Genomic DNA, 22,162 nt, shown 5'->3' on the forward strand with positions numbered 1-22,162 from the left:
ATGCGCCCTAAAAACTTAACATTGGGCCCTAAAAGTTCGCTGACCCCTGTCTGCAACCTTTGACCTTGTGGTTACCTTCAACTTCCCAAGAGACATCTACCATCACCCAAGTTTGATTGCCATTGTAGCAACATGTGTCAAGTTACGTGTGATAAGAGAGTCTTGCAAGTAAACTTTAACGTATGACCTCAAATGACCTTTGACCTTATCATGTGACCTCTTACGGCACCATAACATGAAGGTACCCCCAGTGCATCCATCACCCAAGTTTGATTGCCATTGTAGCAACATGTGTCGAGTTACATGTGATAAGAGAGTCTTGCAAGTAAACTTTAACGTATGACCTCAAATGACCTTTGACCTTATCCGGTGACCTCCAACGGCACCATAACATGAAGGTACCCCCAGTGCATCTATGACCCAAGTTAGGTTGTAATCCAAGCAACTTATGTGAAGTTACTTGTCAAAAGAGAGTCTTGCAGGTAAACTTTAACGTAGAAAAGAGAGTCTTGCACATACTCTTTAATATATGACCTCAAATGACCTTTGACATCATCACATGACCTCTGACAACACCATAACATGAAGATACCCCTAGTGCTTCTATCACCCAAGTGTGGCTGCCATTGCTGTAACAGTTGCCAAGTTATGCATCATAAGAGAGTCTTGCAGGTAAACTTTAACATTTGTGACGGACGACAGACGACGGACGGACGACGGATGGACGACGGACGGACGCCATTTGGATCCCTTAGTCTCGCCTTCACCTCCGGTGGGCGAGACAAAAATGCCTGTGGCCTACCTGGTATTAGCCAGTAGAGAGGCAAGAAAGTACATTGCACTCCAGTTATAACAAACACGGTTATAAAGAAATTCCGGTTACAACGAAGTAAGCAAAATTATCCACTCTTTGTTCTTTATTGTTCATTTGTTCCGTTATAACGAAATTTTGATATGACGAAAAAAATAATGAATAGCTGCTATCTCTGCCACCACTGCGTACATATAATGACCCTTGGCTGCTATGGCTTATCACTACAAGTTGAAAAAATGCCTGTGGCCTATCTGGTATTAGCCAGCAGAGAGGCAAGAAAGTACATTGCACTCCAGTTATAACAAACACGGTTATAACGAAATTCCGGTTACAACGAAGTAAGCAAAATTATCCACTCTTTGTTCTTTATTGTTCATTGTTCGGTTATAACGAAATTTTGATATGACGAAAAAATTTGTCAGTCCTGAGGACTTCGTCATAACGAGAGTCCACTGTGATGACCTCCACTCTCTCTGCGATTCAAGAAAATATATAAACAAAACGAAGTGATACCTGTTGTCTTGGTGGGGGCCTGTCTCTCTGTCTGGCCATATTGGAGCGAACGTCGTTGATTGTTGGTCCTCCCCAGTTTCGCTGATTCCGCCTGTTAGACTTGTGCCTGTCACCTTCACGGGAGTCCTGCTGGGCAGGGCCAAAGCGGCGGGGATCGTCGAGGAAATTGTATGACGATCGCGGCAGTGGTTGAGATGGGTCGTTGCCCGCCGCTTTCTGAGGAGTGACATAAAGACGTGTTGATATTCTACACTGGGTTCAGTATGTGAAAAGATGTACTGACTGTCAAAGTCTGAAAATTCACTATGACACATCATGTCAATGGGGTATTTACACTCAATGAATGATGAATTCCAGTAATAGAGCGTAATTTCATGACAAAGATAGTACCTTTACATCTGATAATTCTGCAACAACTATTGAAGGTACATGAGAGACACTGAAACAAGTGTAAATTCACTGATATCACTTGATTTGATCACAGAGGGAAAAAAAAATCACTTTCTTAATAGGACCCCAAAATCTCACTTGCTTACTTACACTGTGAGTTTCTGTAAAACAACTACTATCATCAAAAGTCTATAATGGGGCTACCAGATAAACTCCTGCAAAGGGAGGTGCTCAACATCTGAAAATACAAAATTATAAATCAACAGACCAAAACCCAACAAATTTCAGACACACATACCATGGGGTAATAGGGAGGAAAACTAATTATTATCTCTGAATATTTCTTATTCTGTTGATGACGATGGAAGTGGTAAATTACAGTTAATGCAGTCTTGTTCATCTCATCTCTCATGCTTACCCTGCTTTCATATGCCTCCCGCATGGCCTGGATTTCTGCCTCGACCATGTCATAGTTTTCCTTTCTCTTTGCTGAGTAATCCTACATTGAGGAAAAAAAAGAAAAGAAAAGAGGTTACTCACATACATTCTTCCCTACGCTGCTTCCAGAATTGTACTTTAACAAAATATTGATAGGGCAATGTTAGAAGAGAGAAGTTTTTGAGTTCTGTGAAGTGCCATGACAGAAGAAATTTTCATGCTCATTCAAATTCAAGAAGCTTTCCTGTGGCAAAGGATGCACTTCATTACAAAATAGCTTAGTTTCCACATTCATACATTTAAAAAAACAAGATAATACCATTATTAGTTGTGTTTCAGTCACAAAATGGCTTTTAAAGCCAGAATCATAACTTAGGATACCACTTTCCTCAATGACTGCTGCCATGACATGGTCTTTACTCAGAGCTTTTTCACATGAAGCACCTGGTTTCCCAAGGGAAAAAGTTGATATATAAATTCATAAAAAGCTTGGTCAAATCAGGCTTAATGTGACTGGTATGATGTAATGACTATGCTACACAAGCATTGTACCTTGACATTTGAGACTTCACATGTTGCGACAAGGATTGTTGCCCCGACAAGGATTGTTGCCCCCGGCTCGGGGCGACAATCCTTGACGAAGTTGGCGTCAAGGATTGTCGCCTCGGCAAAGATTGTGGTCTGGCGACAATCTGTGACGCTTGTGCAGTTCCCAATTTTTGACCTCGATGGCGACAATCTATGATGGCAAAAAATTGTTGCGACAAAGACTGTCGCCCCGTCAAAGATTGTCGCCCCCGGCTCGGGGTGGTTGCTCCGGTGTTATGCTTCGGTGGGATGGGTATGACTGGTAAGTTATGCGCATGTGTGTGTGTGTGTGTGTGTGTGTTTGTTGGGAGCTGCATGGTATGTGCTGTGCATGATTTGTAGGTGCGTACAATAAGTGACTTGTGTATGAGTTTCCGTATAGCTGTGTGTGTGTGTGTGTGTTTGGAGTATAATAATACAATATGTAGAAACTGTGCATGTGTAGTGGTTGTATAGTGGTAGTGGTTTGTTTGTCTGTGTGTATACGTGTGCCTGTATGCGTACATGTGTCTGTTTGTGTTTGTGATTTGATGTTTGTGCAAACAAACTTTTTTGAGCAGCAGGCACTACTGTGGCAATGAAAATGCCTTCAACATGTATGAGCACGTATTTATAGAGTTCACAGCAGCGTTGATTTCAAAATAGTATGGGTGTGTCAATTTCAGCGGTGAGGCGGGCTAGGAGAGAGAGACCGCGACAAAAGGCATACCAGGGAGGTACCCTCCCTAAATGTTATCTGTCTTTGTTCATTTTTTCACTGAAGTCATATTCTTCCATCAGTCTTAAAGGGATGTAACATTATTGGTGGAGATGAGAATTGGGCTTTTAACTTTCTGGGAGATACCAAGAAGACACTAATGAAAGAGTACAGAACATATCATTTCAAGAGAAATTCAAAGTTTATTTGATGAATATCTGGTTTGGAATGACTGAAACATCCCAAAACAAAGTAAAACAAAGCGATCGTAATAAAGTGTGGGTCCCACACTTATCAGAATTGCTCTGTTTTGGATATATCAGCCATTTCAAAACCAATTTTCATCAAATAGGCGATGAATTCCTCGTGGAATTGCATGCTCTTTCATATTTCATAAGAGGTTTCTCATTATCTCACCAAAAAATGTTAGAAACCTGAAATTAGGTTTCAACCGAAACTATACGATCCCTGTAACTTCCATATCACTATTCTTTGTCATATGCACACTGCCAATACATACCTATTGTAAACAAACACCAACAAACACTCAAATTCTCATAATGCAAATAAACCACCTCAACAATATTTTTTTGTTTTTCCTTGATATTAATTGATTTCATTCAAATCACTCATAAATCGACCCATTCTGGGTGTAACATGAACAACCAGAAATGTCGCAATGGCGACTGGTACACTCTGCCACAATGCATGGTTCTCCGAATAGGTCTATAGCACAATGTGTAGACAATGTGTGATGACAGTTTCACATAACTGGCAAAAATGCATTGAGTGTTCACTTTCCTTGAACTAGGTTTATTTGGATGAATGGCTATACTGTCCAAAGTGCAGGTATTTGGGGATTTGAGGATTTGTACCCAATTTTTGACCCTTTTATAAGTTTAAAGAAGAAATAAAATTTAGCACTTTTACTTGACCTTTGACCTTTTGGCAAGAAACTTCCAAGAGAATCTGTAGTGGGTAATACATGCATACACTAAATTTCAAGAAAAAATCCTGCGGGCACTGCATAGATAAGAGAGAAATAATGACATTTTGATGAGTTGACCTTGACCTTTGACCCGTGACCTTTGACCCATAAATTCCCTACATGATCACTGCCAGTCAGTACATGCATACAATTGTATATACAAAGTTCCACGAAGATACCTTGAAATATTTGTGAGATATGGAGAAAAAAGTGAAATTTTAACATTTTCATTTGACCTTTGACCCTTGACCTTTGAGCTCATGACCCAAAGCTCTTTCTGGGGAATCTTTATTTCGCAGTTCATGTATACACCAAGTTTCAAGAAAATACCTCCAGACACTGCATAGATATAGGGGAAATAGTGAAATTTTGAGCATTTGACCTTGACCTTTTGACCTTTGACCTTGAGCATGTGTGCTCATACGTTGATAGGCACAACTTCGCCCACTCATACATATCAAGTTTCATTAGGATACCTGTGACAGTTTTTTAGATACGCTGTCCACAAAATTGATTACGGATGGAAGGATGGACGGACGGAAGGACAACCCGAAAACATAATGCCTCCAGCAACACTTCGTGGGGGGAAGCATGAAAACACCCACTCTGTCTCCCATATTTCACTGCTGACGCATGGAATCAAATTTGGTATACTGTATATATGCAATATATTTTAGGACACAAAGCCTAACTGTAAAACAAGGAATGTTCGCGTACATTTTAATTTCGCGAATTTCGCGAGTACTAACATTCACCAAATTAAAATGGACACGAAAGTTCTTGCCTAAATATGCATTGGACGCCAGTGGCAACTTGCGAAAATTTCATGCCACAAGAAAGGTCATAGGCTCTAATTTGCGAAATTTTCATGCTGCGAATATTTCGTGTTTTACATTAATTTTTTTGAAAATCAGAAGTTCCTGTCAATTTCGTTGTGTGGTTACATTCGCGATCATGGAGTACAGCAATGGGCAAACAAATGTACACATGCACATCTCATTTATATAGGGATCAGAATTAATATTTTTGTGGGCTTCATAACTTAGGAATAGCATCTGACTCTGATCTGCAGCATATGATTCTAGGCAGAGCTCCGTTGTTAGTATCAGTGTCAGCACACAGTCGGTCATTCCAGGGAGGTGAGCACTTCCCTGGTTGTTCACAATGCTCCTCTTTAAACACACACACACAAAAAGCACAATAAAAGGAAAAGAGCATGGCAGCTGTATCAGTTCATATGCCAAAGTTATCACAAATCTGTGAGAGAAAGAAAAACAAGGAAAAGTAGAAATTACGCGGTGCGTAATATATGTCCCCGCCGGAAGTAGCATTTTGTAACAAAATGTGCAATATAGGTAAAAAATCAAGGTCAAAGGTCAAAGAAGTCAAAGGTCAAAATTCTGTGTAGAAGTTTTGAAGCCCTCACCTAGTGCCATCACATAAAGCAAATGGAATCGAAATTGGGTTAGAAATGGCGAAGGAGTAGCATTTTGTAGCCAATGTACAATATAGGTCAAAAATCAAGGTCAAAGGTCAAAGAAGACAAAGGTCAAAATTCTGTGTAGAAGTTTTGAAGCCCTCACCTAGTGCTATCACATAAAGCAAACGGAATCGAAATCGGGTTAGAAATGGCGAAGGAGTAGCATTTTGTAGCAAAATGCACAATATAGGTCAAAAATCAAGGTCAAAGGTCAAAGAAGTCAAAGGTCAAAATTCTGTGTAGAAGTTTTGAAGCTGTCAACTAGTGCCATCATATAAAGCAAACGGAATCGAAATCGGGTTAGAAATGGCGAAGGAGTAGCATTTTGTAGCAAAATGTACAATATAGGTCAAAAATCAAGGTCAAAGGTCAAAGAAGTCAAAGGTCAAAATTCTGTGTAGAAGTTTTGAAGCCCTCAACTAGTGCCATGATATAAAGCAAACGGAATCGAAATCGGGTTAGAAATGGCGAAGGAGTAGCATTTTGTAGCAAAATGTACAATATAGGTCAAAAATCAAGGTCAAAGGTCAAAGAAGTCAAAGGTCAAAATTCTGTGTAGAAGTTTTGAAGCCCTCACCTAGTGCCATCACTTAAAGCAAACGGAATCGAAATCGGGTTAGAAATGGCGAAGGAGTAGCATTTTGTAGCAAAATGCACAATATAGGTCAAAGGTCAAGGTCAAAGGTCACAACTGCAATTCTGTGTACAAGTTTTAAAGCTCCCATGTAGTGCTATCATATAAAGCAAACAGAATCAAAATTGGCTCATAAATGACAGAGAAGTAGCAAATTGAACATTCTGATCACACACGGACGCACACACGGACGCACGGACGGACGGACGGACGCACGGACGGACGGACGGACGCACGGACACACACACGTACGGAGCCCGTTTCATAGTCCCCTGCTCGAACTCGTTCGGCGGGGACAATAAGATTGAGGCAGGGGAGAGGAAAAGCACAACTGAAATAAAAACAGATTACTTCGGTTGGGCATATCAACTCCTATCTCTACACTTCTGAAGGTGTTCATAATCAGCCTCGGGCTGATTCAGTTGTTGTCATCTTGTTTTTTAAACAGATAAAAGCGGCCTTCCTCCCGAGAAAGTACATGGTTTGCAATAGAGATATAAACCAGAAAATGAGCGGAAGATCTCAGATGGTTCAAAATTACTATTACCGATGAGAAATAGCCTGTAAATGCTGATTATTCACTGGTTATCACATTGAACTGATATAGTGCTATGATAGGTTAGTTGCATGATTGACATTATCATACCACATGGTTGTCTGCTCCATGTGGCCAGCACTACTGCAATGGTCAGGGAGCATTTGGTTCAGTTTACCCTGCATTTTCAGCAATATTCAATGAAGAAGTCTACAGATATTCTTATGAATTAATTTGTAAGACAGGAGAGAAATCGACATGGCACTTCACACTCTCATCGAAGTACATCTTTGCTTGAATTTATGGAATCTACTTGTACATGGGACAAATCTGTATTGCATGACCCTGGCAAAACAGAGTTCTGACAGTGTACACCTCATAGGAGTCATACTGATAATGTGAAGATGACATCACCACTCTGGGCATTGCTCATCTGCAGAGTGAGTGAAAGTGACTTATTTCACTCATTGACTTTTGTTTTATCCTGGATATCTTGTCCTCAAATATCTGTCAAAAGACAGGTATTTCATTCTTTTTTGTACATTCAAGACAAACCCTGTTTTGCTCTTCACATAATATAAAGGAGGAATTTAGTACAGGAATGCCATGGTCACATAAGCAGAAGGTATCAAAGTACCTGAAAAATATCATATCTTCTATTTTGATTTTGATTTGAAAGAGAAAAACAAAGCTTTGAATGTTAGGACATGATGTCACTGTCTTGTGATATATTTGATGTTTCCATATGTCATTTTTAGTCTATTTTTTTTTTCTAGATATGTATAATTTTTAAAATTTTTTTTAATGTAACTAACTTCAATGAAGTTAATGTGAACATGGAAAGGAGATTTACTCAAACATGATGGAATGAACTCATTCCTTTCTGTCATGCACCAACAGAACACCTGTCATGCACAGACAAAACATCTGTCATACACCGACAAAACATTCTTGGATCAGCACCGAAGGACTGCAACTGTTCACGCCATGTTTGCCAACTCCAACCCTCGTGTCCCGAATGGACCTCTTTCATTACCCCACCCTGGTTGCTCATTGCACACTGCTGTTCTCCATCACACCTCCCCCCAACAAGAGGAAAGTTATGAATGCAACTTTTCGACTATAAACAGCTTCATTGTAAGGCTTACTTCACTGTCTTTGCATACTATTCAGCTTTAAAATACACGGTTACAAACTCTAAAAGTTTAGTGTTATTTTCTTACAACCTCACTTGATATACTACACTTATAATCACTGATTTTGAGCCTTATCAGAATCAGTTAACTCCGGCATCAATCGTCCACTTTAGAACAATATATAACTAGAAATGTCGCTATGGCGACTGGTATGCCTCCACCATAATGCATGGTTCTCCTAATAGGTCTATAGTACATGTGGACAATGTGTGATTACATTTTCATAAAATTCGCAAAATATTAAAATGACAAGTTTGTCACAAATGTGTTGAATGTTCACCTTCCTTGACCTAGGTTTAATTGGATGAATAGGAGAGCATGTATTTGGAGATTTTAAGGACTTTCACTTGACTTTGACCCATTCATAAGTTTATGCACTGAGTAATTTTCAAGGTATGGAGAAAAAGTGCAATTTCTGTATTGAATAGTAAATTGTTAGCCATTTTCATGTGGCCTTTGACCCTAAAATTCATATTAAGATAATCACTGTCAGGCAGAACATGCATAAATATGTAGTAAGTTTCAAGATAACTTGAATCATTTCCTAGATATGTAGGAAACAGTTAGTTCAGCACTTTCACTTGATCTGTGTCCTTTTTACCTTTGAGGCAAAAAAAAAAAAGAAAAAGAAAAAGAAAAAAACTTCCCAGAGAATCTCTATTGGGTTATACATGCATACACCAAGTGTTAAAAAAAATAATCCTGCTGGCATTGCATAAATATGAGGGAAATAGTAAAATTTTGAAGTGTTGCCCTTGACCTTTGACCCCTGACTGTTGAACCCATGAACCCTTAATTCTCTAGATAATCACTGCCAGTCAGTACATGTATATGTTCCATGAAGATACCTTGAACAATTTCCAAGGTACAGAGAAAAAAGTGAAATTCTAATATTTTTACTTGACCTTTTGACCTTTGACCTCTTGACCTGAACCTTTCACCAGAGAATCTTAATTGGGTAATACATGTATACACTAAGTTTCAAGAAAATATATTCAGGCAATGCATAGATGTGGAGGAAATAGTGAAATTTTACATATTTGACCTTGACCTTTTGACCTTTGACCTTGAGCATGTGCACCCAAAAGTTGATAGGCACAACTTCACCCCCTAATACACATACATGCCAAGTTTCATTAGGATACCTCAAAAGGTTTTTTAGTTACGCTTGCCACAAAATTCATTAATGACGGACGGACGGACGGACAACCCGAAAACATAATGCCTCCGGCACCACTTCGTGGCGGAGGCATAAAAACGTTACACATGGCAATTCGAATCACAAACAAATCCATTTGTCAATTTGTACTACAAATAATCTCACTTCAACATAGATAACTCGATTATAGACCAACCCTACTAACAATTTCTTCAAGAGAAAGTTTTGACATGTAGGGCCCTACCAAACCTATATCCCTTGAATATATTGGTTTGGATCATGTAACACCTTCTTACTTACAAGGGCATATACATAAAAAAACTAGAAATGTCGCTAAGGCGACTGCTATGACTCCGCCATAATGCATGATTCTCCTAATAGGTCTATAGTACATGTGGACAATGTATAATTACATTTTCACAATATTGGCAAAATATTGAAATTACATGTTTGCCACAAATGTGTTGAATGTTCACCTTCCTTTACCTAGGTTTAATTGGATTAATTGGATAAATAGGAGAGCATGTATTTGGGGATTCAAGGACTTTAACTTGACTTTGACCCATTCATAAGTTTATGTATACTGCAATTTTCAAGGTATGGAGAAAAAGTGTAATTTCTGTATTGAAAAGCACACTGTTACCATTTTCATCTGGCCTTTGACCCTAAAATTCATAGGATAATCACTGTCAGGCAGAACATGGATAAATATGTAGTAAATTTCAAGATAACTTGAGCCACTTCTGAGATATGGAGGAAAAAGTTAGTTCAGCACTTTCCTTTGATCTTTGACCTTTTGACCTTTGAGGCAAACCGACAAAAAAAAAAGAGAAAAAGAAAATTTCCAGATAATCTATATTAGGTTATACATGCATACACCAAGTGTCCAAAAAAAATCCTGCTGGCATTGCATAAATATGAGGGAAATAGTAAAATTTTGAAGTGTTGCACTTGACCTTTGACCCCTGACCTTTCACCCTATGAACCCTAGATTCTCTACATAATCACTGCCAGTCAGTACATGTATATATACTATGTTCCATGAAGATACCTTGAACAATTTCCAAGGTACAGAGAAAAAAGCGAAGTTTTAATATTTTAACTTGACCTTTTGACCCTTGACCTTTGACCTCACTACCCAAAACTTTCATCAGAGAATCTTAATTGGGTAATACATGTATACACTTAGTTTCAAGGAAATATCTTCAGGCATTACATAGATATGGAGGAAATAGTGAAATTTTATGTATTTGACCTTGACCTTTTGACCTTTGACCTTGACCATGTGCACCCAAAAGTTGATAGGCACAACTTCACCCCCTAATACACGTACATGCCAAGTTTCATTAGGATACCTTAAAAGGTTTTGATAGTTACCCTGTCCACAAAATTTATTACGGACGGACGGACGGACAGACGGACAAGCCGAAAACATAATGCCTCCGGCACCACTTCGTGGCGGAGGCATAAAAACACACACACACAATTGTACATTATACAAATCTAAAACGAAATCAGTCATAAAAAAACTTGACCACCCCCCCCCCAACCGAAACAAATCTACATCTATCCTAAATATTAAATCCTACCGAAATCTGTCATACTATCCTTCTTCAAATCAAATCCCCAACCCACCAACCCCCGATTAACCTAAATCATCCCACACCCACATTCACCAACCCACATACATACACACACCTACACACATACACACACACGGGTGCTGTTCGTTATTCCGAAGGTTTGTTTTTCCAAAGGTTCATTTATCCAAAACACACAATTCCCTATACCTAGAGGTTCGTTAATCCGAAAATGAAAAAGGGTTCGTTAATCCGAACATTTGTGGCGTTATTCCGAAGGTTCGTTGATCCAAAAAGGAAATTCGGAATAACAAACCTTCGGAATAACGAACCTTCGGACTAAAGAGCCTTCAGAATAATGAACCTTCGCAATAACGAAATGTAACCCCCCCACACACACACACACACACACAAACCCGAACCGATACTACCTTCCTTCCTGATGAAACGACTTCCCAATGTTGATACATAAGACATAATGGACCGTATGCATAAAAGCAGCATCCGCCCGCACGCAAGCATGCGCACCACTACGAATTCATATACAAATCTGTCAAACAAACTCATCAAAGTCAAAGCTGCTGATAAAATCAATATAACGTTTATGCCAGCAACAGCTTACTAGGTATCCCTCCCCACGCGCAGCCAAAACACATACGCTGACATAATAAACACATTCTTCCATCATATACACAAACACACACACACACATGCACAAACGGACACTAAATTATCATGTGCGCGCGCACATACACACTTCCTTGAAACCTCACCATGAATTTTTACATGGCATGTTTGCATGGATTCAGCCATGTAAGTTATGTGTTGGTATTTCAATGACTATGTCAAGAACGATATTACCCAGCAAAATGTGTTTCGAGGGCGGGCGACAATCCTTGCCGCCAGCCCTTGTCACAGATTGTCGTCAGACGACAATCTTTGACGGGGCAACAATCCTTGACGCAACATTCACATCTCAAATCCAGCAAGATTTATTTATTTTTTTTTTTCAGCACCTGGGGCCCGTTGCATAAAACTTACCATTGAATTTCAATGGTAACTACCGTCAAAATTAGGCATCACAGCCAATCAGCATCAAGGATTATAAAATTTACCGCTGATTTGAAGACTTACTGCTAGACAGGAGCGGTAAGTCCAGCGGTAAGGGTTTTATGCATCAGGGCCCTGGTTGACTGAATTCCACTGAATTATTGCAGAATAATATTTACTAATGCCTCCACAGCAGACTGCAAACAATGTTTATTCTATAAATTTATGCCAGTAGTAACAAAGGACAAGAAACACAAAATGCAACAAACGGCACTCCCCATCCCCTTCCTTACCTGTCCTTTGTCATCCCAGCCCATCCTGACAGATCGTCCCTCACCACCACCGGGGCCACCTCCTCTACCCCTGCCTCTGCCTCTCCCTCTTCCTCTGCCCCGCCCTGACATGTGTGGGCCCTGGCTCTGGCCCTGCTCCTCTCCACTGCTTGCTGTCATCTGGTTTCAATACATTAATGAAATAGTGATGGATGGCAAGAGGAAAGATAGATAAACAGATGGACAAAAAAATAAAAGATATGAGAAAACCAAAGAAAACAATAAAACAATAAGGGGAAGATGAGGAAGAATGTGGAACATATATGAATACTATGCCATGATGAACACAGTGATCATATTCAGATGAAGTTGAAAGTATCACTGAAAAATATTCCATAAGCCACTGTGAATGATCAACACCAAACCATTTCAAACAGACAAAAACTGAGTGGAAATGTATACAGTATATGTACAGATAGTTGTAGTAAATGAATATATGCAAATATTGGTGAGTTATACATAAGACATATTACACAGATAAGGTTAATCACATGTTTGCAAATTCCGTAATATGTGGACCTCTGCATTTTATGCAATCTGTATTGCTCTCATGCCCTGTAATGTGAAGGTTAATCATCTGTCTCCAAAATATGATTTTGATGAAAAATATGAAAGATGAAAATATACATGGCATACATATTATGTGAATGAACATGCGTGGTGTAAATAGTCCAAGGCACGATAAGAGCATTTCAGTACTCACAAAAGAGGGTGGGGCAGGGATTACTGCATGTTCCTTCCCTCCCCCTGCCATAATCTACAATTATATCTGTGGCTCTAAGGGCAATCCTGGAAACGCTTACAGACAAGGTTTTGCTGACCATAAGCAAAACTGTGCCAAAGTTGCAATGTACATAGTATGCAAAATTTCTTGAGAGTTTCAATAAGTTATGATCTACATTAGTTGAACATGTATTTGGCCAAATGGTGTCATAGAAAGATAGCGGTACTAAAGCACAAGTATACACGAGTGTGACCCTGCATGACAACACCCACAAAAAAATCACCATGGGATGGTTTTCCAGCTGGCCTGAAAACAGCATTGCTGCAACTTGGCTAATTCAGTGTTTTCACTGTTATCTGAAAGAGTTACCCATTTCTATCTAAATTCAAAGTTCAAAAGCATAAAATGGAAGATATGACTCTTTTTTTTCTCAAATTGGTTTACTCTATTTCCTTCCCATGAGGTATGTGAAAGTTTACAGAAAGTTTTACAAACAATTATGACATATATTCATGAAAGAATGTTGTTAATTATTGCAAGAAGTTTTAGCTAAATCTGATAATATATTCATAGTAGTTGCATAGGATGTTAAATTCTGTTCTTGTTCCATACAAAATGAGGATAACTAAGAACACTTGGATAGACTCAAACTTCATGGCATATTTTCTAAAGAGTAGCAAAATGCTTGATTTCCATGTATTTTGCTGGGTTTGAAACATCCAATTTTGATGAGTTATCTCTCTTTAAGGCTGAGAATCCCTCTTTAAAAATATGACCTCAACACAAATATATTTTCTAGTGATTTTCTGTGGGTTTAGTGGAGCAGGGTCAGAAATGTCACAAAGATGGGTGACACCAATAATGGAACATCTTAGAGATACCCAGCATAATGATAATTTGATCTGAATTAAAATTTGACTCTACCTGACACCCATTATGATGTCATACTGTATTATGAATGATTTTGTCAGGAGAGCAAATGTACAGAGTTCATGCAGGTTCTGTACATAACCTTCACTCCACAGTCACAAAAATAAAAGAGAACGAGAAGATAAATAATGAAACAACTCTATGTACATTGAAAAAAAAAAGGTTATGTCATATTCATATCAACTATTGCCATCAAAATTTGTGCTGCATGCATAGGTATAATAGAGGAGAAAATTCATTGTGAAAGATCCAGCAAAGTGTATGTTGGTCTTTTAATAGTTTTTCAAGATCATGACACAAAATAAATTATGGAAACACAAACTATCCTGAGAGCTCTCGCAGGGAAATGCATCACTGTGTGACTGAGTGACTGACAAGTCATTTGATTTGTTTTCGATCATCAAAAGTTCAAAGTAATATGACTGAAAAGAAGAGACACAGAGGGTCTAGTGATCACCTCAGTATCGCAAGTTCACCTTCCACACACTCTTGAAGACTATTAAAGGACAAGTTCACCTTCATAAACATAAGGATTGAGAGAATGTAGCAATATTAGTAGAACACATCATTGAAAGTTTGAGGAAAATCGGACAATCCGTTCAAAAGTTATGAATTTTTGAAGTTTTTGTGCAGTAACCGCTGGATGAGAAGACTACTGCAGTGTGTGAATAACTTAGATGTCACATGCGTACAACAATATAAGGAAAATATAAAGAGAATTTCACAAAATTTCATCTTATGAAAAAAGTTCACATTCCCCCGACTCGTTACCGACAAATGTTATGGGTAATATTATTCCCCCGGCCTCTAGAAAGAGCCAAGTCAAGTGCTCTTTTATTATGTGAAAAAAGTGAAAATATGTTGAATTTTCTTTATATTTTCTTTATACGGTTGTACGCATATGACTCACAAGCTGTAGTAGTCTCCTCATCCAGCGGTTCCAACACAAAAATTTTAAAAATTCATAACTTTTGCATCGATTGTCCAATTTTCCTCAAACTTTCACTGATGTGTTCTACTAACATTGTTGCATTCTCTCAATCCTTATGTTTATGAAGGTGAACTTGTCCTTTAACAAAGAAAAACACAGCAAACTTGAGGGGCTTTGAGGGTCTCAGGAGTGCATGGTGCCCATTTGTATATTCTATCACACTCGTAATAATAGCTACCAAGCTTGTAGATAATTTGACTATGCATTTTGATAAAGAAGGTCAAACAGGGTTCATACGCTTCCACATTTTCAAAATTCCCTGACTTTCCATGACTTTCCAGAGCAGAAAATGTAAATTTCCATGACTATTTTACACGATGTACACATCTTATTCTAAAGTGTGTAAAAATACATCATCATAATACTAGGAAGCAAAACACAAAATAAGTGTGTATATTCGGTTATACACACTTATGCTTTGTTCTGAAGGAAGCACCTTAAAGGGGAATTTTCCCCAAACAACAACGTGGATTAGGTGAGTAGAAAACAATTTTAGAAACCCAACAGTAAAATGTTGAGCAAATTTGGATAACCTGTTAACAAGAATTATGCAAAAGTGTGTATGTTGCCCTCTTTGGACAGAACTATGCCAGAATATGTGATATCACAAGAGGACAACTCTCCTTTGAATTTGTACATAGAATTTCACAATTCTAGTTTTTTTCTTGGATATCGATAATGCAGTTGATCAAGTTCAATAATAAATGTACGCACAATTATCTAAGCCTTAACATCCTCAAGTATAAAGGAGAGGGAAGATGATTATTATTTACATTGAAATGATTGTGTTGTCAATATTCTGTGGTAAAATGCTTTAATTCAAATTCTATATCAAAATCAAAGCACTATCTCAATCCAAAAGTAATCATACATTCGTGTTATTAGACAGGGCGCCACACTAACTTCTATTTTTGGTGGCCCGATCCGGCCACCGAAATCATTGATTTCTATTTTTTGGTGGCCCGAAAGTAAAATCTGGTGGCCAAAAAAAAAAAACCCAAGAAAAACACAAGAAAAACTAAATCGGTCCTACTAAACTTAGAAAAATAAATATTAAGCATTACTGACGTGATACAGGTACCCATGTCTAAAATAAATGAATAGAGTTATCATAAAAGTTGATGCCTATTTACATGTAGGTGGTCAAAACTTACGTTTGAAATGATAAAGTGGGAGCATTTACAGACATTTGTAAACATCCGACACTTGTTTTGGCATTGTAAAGAGCCGAAAGTTACCGTTACTCATTTCTGATTGTGAAAGCAATCATTCAACATTTACTAGTATTTTAACACCTTACGGAGCCGAATGTTACCGTTAATCATTTTCAAAAGTAAAAGCAAACAACTGACATTCATTTTAGCATCTTACGGAGCTGAATGTTATCCTTATTCATTTCCGAACGTGAAAGCAAGCATCCGCTATTTATTCTAGCATCTAACTGAGCCGATTGATACCGTTAATCATTTCCAAATGTAAAAGCAACAATCTGTTATTTATTTTAGCATCGTACGGAGCAGGATATTACCGTTATTCAATTCCAAATTTAAAAGCAAACATCCGACATTTATTTTATTGTCGTACGGAGCCGAATGTTATTGCTGCCCACTTCCGAAAGTGAAATGAATCATCTGACAATTATTTCAGCATCGTACGGAGCCGAATGTTACTGTTTTTCATTTTTGAACGTCAAGGCAGACATCAGACATTTACTTTACCATCAAACGCAGATGAAAGTTACTGTTATTAATTTCGAAATATAATAGCAAATATCCGACATTTATTTTAGCATCGTATGAAGCAGAATATTACTGCTATTCACTTCCGAACGTAAAAGCAATCATCTGACAGTTATTTTAGCATCTTCCGGAGCCGAATGTTATTGCTATTTACTTTTGAAAGTAAAAGCAAACATCCGACATTTATTTAATCATCGTAGGGAGTTGAATATTATTGTTATTCATTTCCGAACGTCAAAGGGATCATTCGACATTTACTTTAGCATCTTCCGGAGCTGAATTCTATTGCTATTTACTTTCGAACGTAAAAGCAAACATCCGACATTTATTCAATCATCGTACAGAGTTGAATATTATTGTTATTCATTTCCGAACGTCAAAGGGATCATTCGACATTTATTTTAGCATCTTCCGGAACTGAATGTTATTGCTATTTACTTTCGAACATGAAAGCGAACATCCGGCATTTATTTTACCATCGTACGGAGTTGAATATTATTGTTATTCATTTCCGAACGTCAAAGGGATCATTCGACATTTTACTTTAGCATCTTCCGGAGCTGAATTCTATTGCTATTTACTTTCGAACGTAAAAGCAAACATCCGACATTTATTCAATCATCGTACGGAGTTGAATATTATTGTTATTCATTTCCGAACGTCAAAGGGATCATTCGACATTTATTTCAGCATCTTCCGGAGCTGAATGTTATTGCTATTTACATTCGAACATTATAAAAGCAAACATCAGACATAATCATTGTACGGAGTTGAATATTATTGTTATTCGTTTCCGAACGTCAAAGGGATCATTCGACATATACTTTAGCATCTTCCGGAGCTGAATTTCAGTGCAATTTACTTTCGAACGCAAAAGCAAACATCCGGCATTTATTTTATCATCGTACGGAGTTGAATATTATTAGTATTCATTTCCGAACGTCAAAGCAAACATTCGACATTTATTTCAGCATCTTCCGGAGCCGAATGTTATCCTTATCCATTTCCGAACGCAAAATCAAATATCTGACATTAATTTTAGCTCCCCATACGGAGCTGAATGTTACCGTTATTCATTTCCAAAAGTATAAGCAGACATCCGACGTTTATTTAAGTATCATACGGAGTTGAATATTACCGTTATTAATTTCCAAAATTAAAAGCAAACAACTGACATTCATTTTAGCATCTTACGGAGCTGAATGTTATCCTTATTCATTTCCGAACATGAAAGCAAGCATCCGCTATTCATTCTAGCATCTAACTGAGCCGATTGATACCGTTAATCATTTCCAAATGTAAAAGCAACAATCTATTATTTATTTTAGCATCGTACGGAGCAGAATATTACCGTTATTCATTTCCAAATTTGAAAGCAAACATCTAACATTTATTTTATTATCGTACGGAGCCGAATGTTATTGCTGTCCACTTCCGAAAGTGAAATGAATCATCTGACAATTATTTCAGCATCGTACGGAGCCGAATGTTACTGTTTTTCATTTTTGAACGTCAAGGCAGACATCAGACAATTACTTTACCATCAAACGCAGCTGAATATTACTGTTATTAATTTCGAAATATAATAGTAAATATCCGACATTTATTTTAGCATCGTATGAAGCAGAATATTACTGCTATTCACTTCCGAACGAAAAAGCAATCATCTGACAGTTATTTTAGCATCTTCCGGAGCCGAATGTTATTGCTATTTACTTTTGAAAGTAAAAGCAAACATCCAACATTTATTTAATCATCGTACGGAGTTGAATATTATTGTTATTCATTTCCGAACGTCACAGGGATCATTCGACATTTACTTTAGCATCTTCCGGAGCTGAATGTTATTGCTATTTACTTTCGAACGTAAAAGCAAACATCCGGCATTTATTCTATCATCGTACGGAGTTGAATATTATTAGTATTCATTTCCGAACGTCAAAGCAAACATTCGACATTTATTTCAGCATCTTCCGGAGCCGAATGTTATCCGTATTCATTTCCGAACGCAAAATCAAATATCTGACATTAATTTTAGCTCCCTACGGAGCTGAATATTTCCGTTATTCATTTCCAAAAGTATAAGCAGACATCTGACGTTTATTTAAGTATCATACCGAGTCGAATATTACCGTTATTCATTTCCAAAATTAAAAGCAAACATCTGACATTTATTTTAGCATCTTACGGAGCCGATTGTTACCGCTGTCCATTTCCAAAAGTAAAGGCAATCCTCCAACTTTTTTTTTTTGGTGGCCCGATGTGCGTTTTTTGTGGCCACGGGCTACCGGGCCACCGTTAGGGTGGGATTTCACGGAGCACGCGAACGATTTGCGAACGACGCGAATGACAAAATCCAACATTCGGAAAAGTTTTTCTCCGAATGCGTTCCGACAATGAAGCCGAAAACTATTCTTGCGCAATTTGTGCGAAGTTTCCACGACGTTTGTGCGAATGTCGTGTGTATCATTGCTTAAGTACAGCATGTTACGTTCACGAAGAACACGCGACGGAAATGCGAACAACGAACATTTTTCAATAATCATGGGAGGAAATGTACCCAAGGAGAGGTGGAAGCTGTCTTGAGTTGATTTTTTTTTCTTTCCTCTATTTCTCCTTTCTTTTTCTCTCATTTTTCTATCCTGTGCTTGCCTACATTTTTTCCCCCTAGGACCTATCTCCACTACAAGTAGTATAGCATTTGATTTTTTTTTTAGCAATTCCTCCAACACATAATCTCTATAATTTAAAGGAAATTTTGCATACTTTAGATTAATATTAAGTGTATTCTGCGATTTTTTTTTGTATATCAAACATTTCTTTCTCTTTGCTAGTCTTTAATTTCTTTTGTTACTGTAGTTGTTAATAATTGTTTGATGTTTAGATGTATGCTACGACTTTTATTTGTAGAAAACGTATAGGTAATATATCCCCCAAACGTGCGCTAAACGTTCGCGAGAATATCTCAAAAGGTATGCGAACAGTTTGCGATTACGTCGTAAAATGATCGGAAAAACTTCGCAGATTTCGCGTAACATACGCGAGACATTCTCCAAAGTTTCGGAGTCTGTTTGGGGTTTCACGAACATTTTGCGAACATCGCGCGTGTCTTGCGAAGATATTGCGCATATGACGAGGCTTTAAAGACACTTTCGAGAACAATTCACGAGCAAATCACGACCAAGTGTGTGGAAAAGGTTCGCCAAAAATTTCAAACTTTTTTGAAATTCTCGCCGAAGTAAAAACGACATTCGCGAACAATTGACGACGCTTCCGAACCCTCACGTTCGTTTGGCGATCTTTTGCAGACTAAAATACGAATGCTGGATTTTGCCATTCGCGTCCTTCGCAAATCGTTCGCGTGCTCCGTGAAATCCCACCCTTAGTGTCGAGCCCTGTATTAGATGACTGACGCTTCGATCATGCACGCAATTTAAAATAATGCCAATCACATCATCAGCAGCGCTCATGTCACGTATGTACATATGTGTACACAAAGGCACCACGGCACCTTACATCACTGCCAGTCGATAGTCATACACACAAGTACACGTGCACATGCCCATGAAAGACGCAATTAGACACCAATGTGCGTGGAGTTTGTTACGAAAACGGTCTTAATACGAGAAACCACAAATTTGACAAACTATTCTTCCTTTGTTGATAAGAGAAATCAAATATCATTTTAACAAATATCTTGAAAAAATGATTTCCCCTGACTTTCCAGAAGAAATAGATGGATTCCCTGACTTTCCCTGACTTTTTGCTTCTGGAAAAAGTATTTTGAAATTCCCTGACTTTCCAGAAATTCCATGACGCGTACGAGCCCTGTCAAAATGTGAAAACTGACCCCAAAGTTGGTCTTGGTCGCAAATGGGCCACCCCTGGATCTGCCATAAAGAAACTTGGAAGTACACTCACTGATGTTTACTTCAGCTAAAAAGCTAAATTAATACCAATTGTTGACAAGTTTTCTGGCTGCTGAACTAAGGTATATATAGCATGTTGGAAGCTGAGTACTATCAGTGCATTCGATTCTAGACAATTTTTGCTAGTTCATTCATTAACATTATCATCATAAGTTACAGTGTAGTAGTGTGTTCACACCAGCCAGCAGAGATACATTATCTGCCATTATTGCCCATGAATCAAGGTTGATAATTGATAAACTTAGTTTGGGCCACCCTTGTAGGCAGGTGCCTACCAGTGTCTACCATTGTACAATGGACCACAGTACCTGTTAATTAGAGCAACTTTCAAAGGTAATATCCTTGTCATGGTTCCTTATTTGTTTAAGATTTTAAAATGGGTGAGGAGGTCATGCAATGATGTTCTTCTGGTTTTGTGTGGTATGTTTTGATTGGTTTGTTGTATTGAATGACACATGCAGCACCCTCCCATAAATACAACACTTCTGAAAGAGCATTGTCTCAGTTATGACATATCAAAATTTGGGGAAAATTGACCCTTATTACCTAGAAGACCTCAAATGAATATCAAAATATATGACATCATAATTTCAAAATCAACATTCTGAGATCAAATGCTGGTATGATGACATCATCAATATTAAATCAGCCAAATCTTTAACTCAAAGACAACTCATGGTTGAATGAAAATCTTGTATCAACTTCACCATGTGTGCTAAATTTCTTCTGAATCACATAAAAACTGGAGAAGAATTTCAATCTACAAAGACTTTTCCTGACTTGGGGGCAATAATGTGCTGTTACCATGGCAACATACCTTCCAGTACGCTTGAAAAGTGTGTCTTTCACAACTTTAAATTGAGTTTTTCATGGGTGCCAATTTTCTCTACAACTAGGAATCGTTGAAAAACTGTAGAAGTAGTTCAATTCACAAGCCGTTTACCTGATTTTGGGGCTATTATGTGATGTTACCATGGTAACTCACTTTCTACTACAGCTGAAAGAACATGCTTTGCACAACTTTAAATTATGAGCTAAACCTGTGTACAAAATTTCCTTTGAATTGATTGAAAACTCGAGAAGTAGCTTGACTGGCAACATTTGCAACAGACCAACCACCTGCCTGACCGACTGACCACACATCAATTCCTTATACTCCCTTCAGACTTTGTTTAGAGGGGGATATGGTAAAGATGATAATGATGATGACTACTATAATGATTATGATGGTAATAATAATAAAAAGATAAACAAGAAGAAAACAAGAGACCCAGTGGGTCTAGCAGTCTCATGAGAATCGCAAGTTCATATCCCATGCATTCTTGCAGATCCTTACGTCTACGATTAACATACACATGTATATGGGCATGGCATCCATTTTTCTATTTCATCACACTGGCAATAATACTTGCCGAATTTGGTGACAATTTGACTATGCATTTTTAGAAATAACAC

The 22,162-nt window shown here is 38.0% G+C and overlaps 1 protein-coding gene across 1 annotated transcript in view; it reads right to left on the reverse strand.

The window, feature by feature from the left end:
- LOC139737632 (uncharacterized) overlaps positions 1-22,162 on the reverse strand; it is a 162,470-nt gene that overhangs the window by 14,127 nt on the left and 126,181 nt on the right. The window contains exons 8-10 of the mRNA XM_071648306.1: positions 12,356-12,514; positions 2,136-2,216; positions 1,328-1,543 (exon numbers count right to left, since the gene is read on the reverse strand). Of these exons, the coding sequence (XP_071504407.1) occupies positions 1,328-1,543; positions 2,136-2,216; positions 12,356-12,514 (456 nt within the window). The remainder of the gene's footprint in view (positions 1-1,327; positions 1,544-2,135; positions 2,217-12,355; positions 12,515-22,162) is intronic.

Source organism: Diadema antillarum, unplaced genomic scaffold (assembly GCF_040938485.1).
Source record: "Diadema antillarum isolate AM-2024a unplaced genomic scaffold, OU_Dant_1.0 seq00000697_RagTag, whole genome shotgun sequence".
In the NCBI taxonomy this organism is placed as follows: domain Eukaryota; kingdom Metazoa; phylum Echinodermata; class Echinoidea; order Diadematoida; family Diadematidae; genus Diadema; species Diadema antillarum.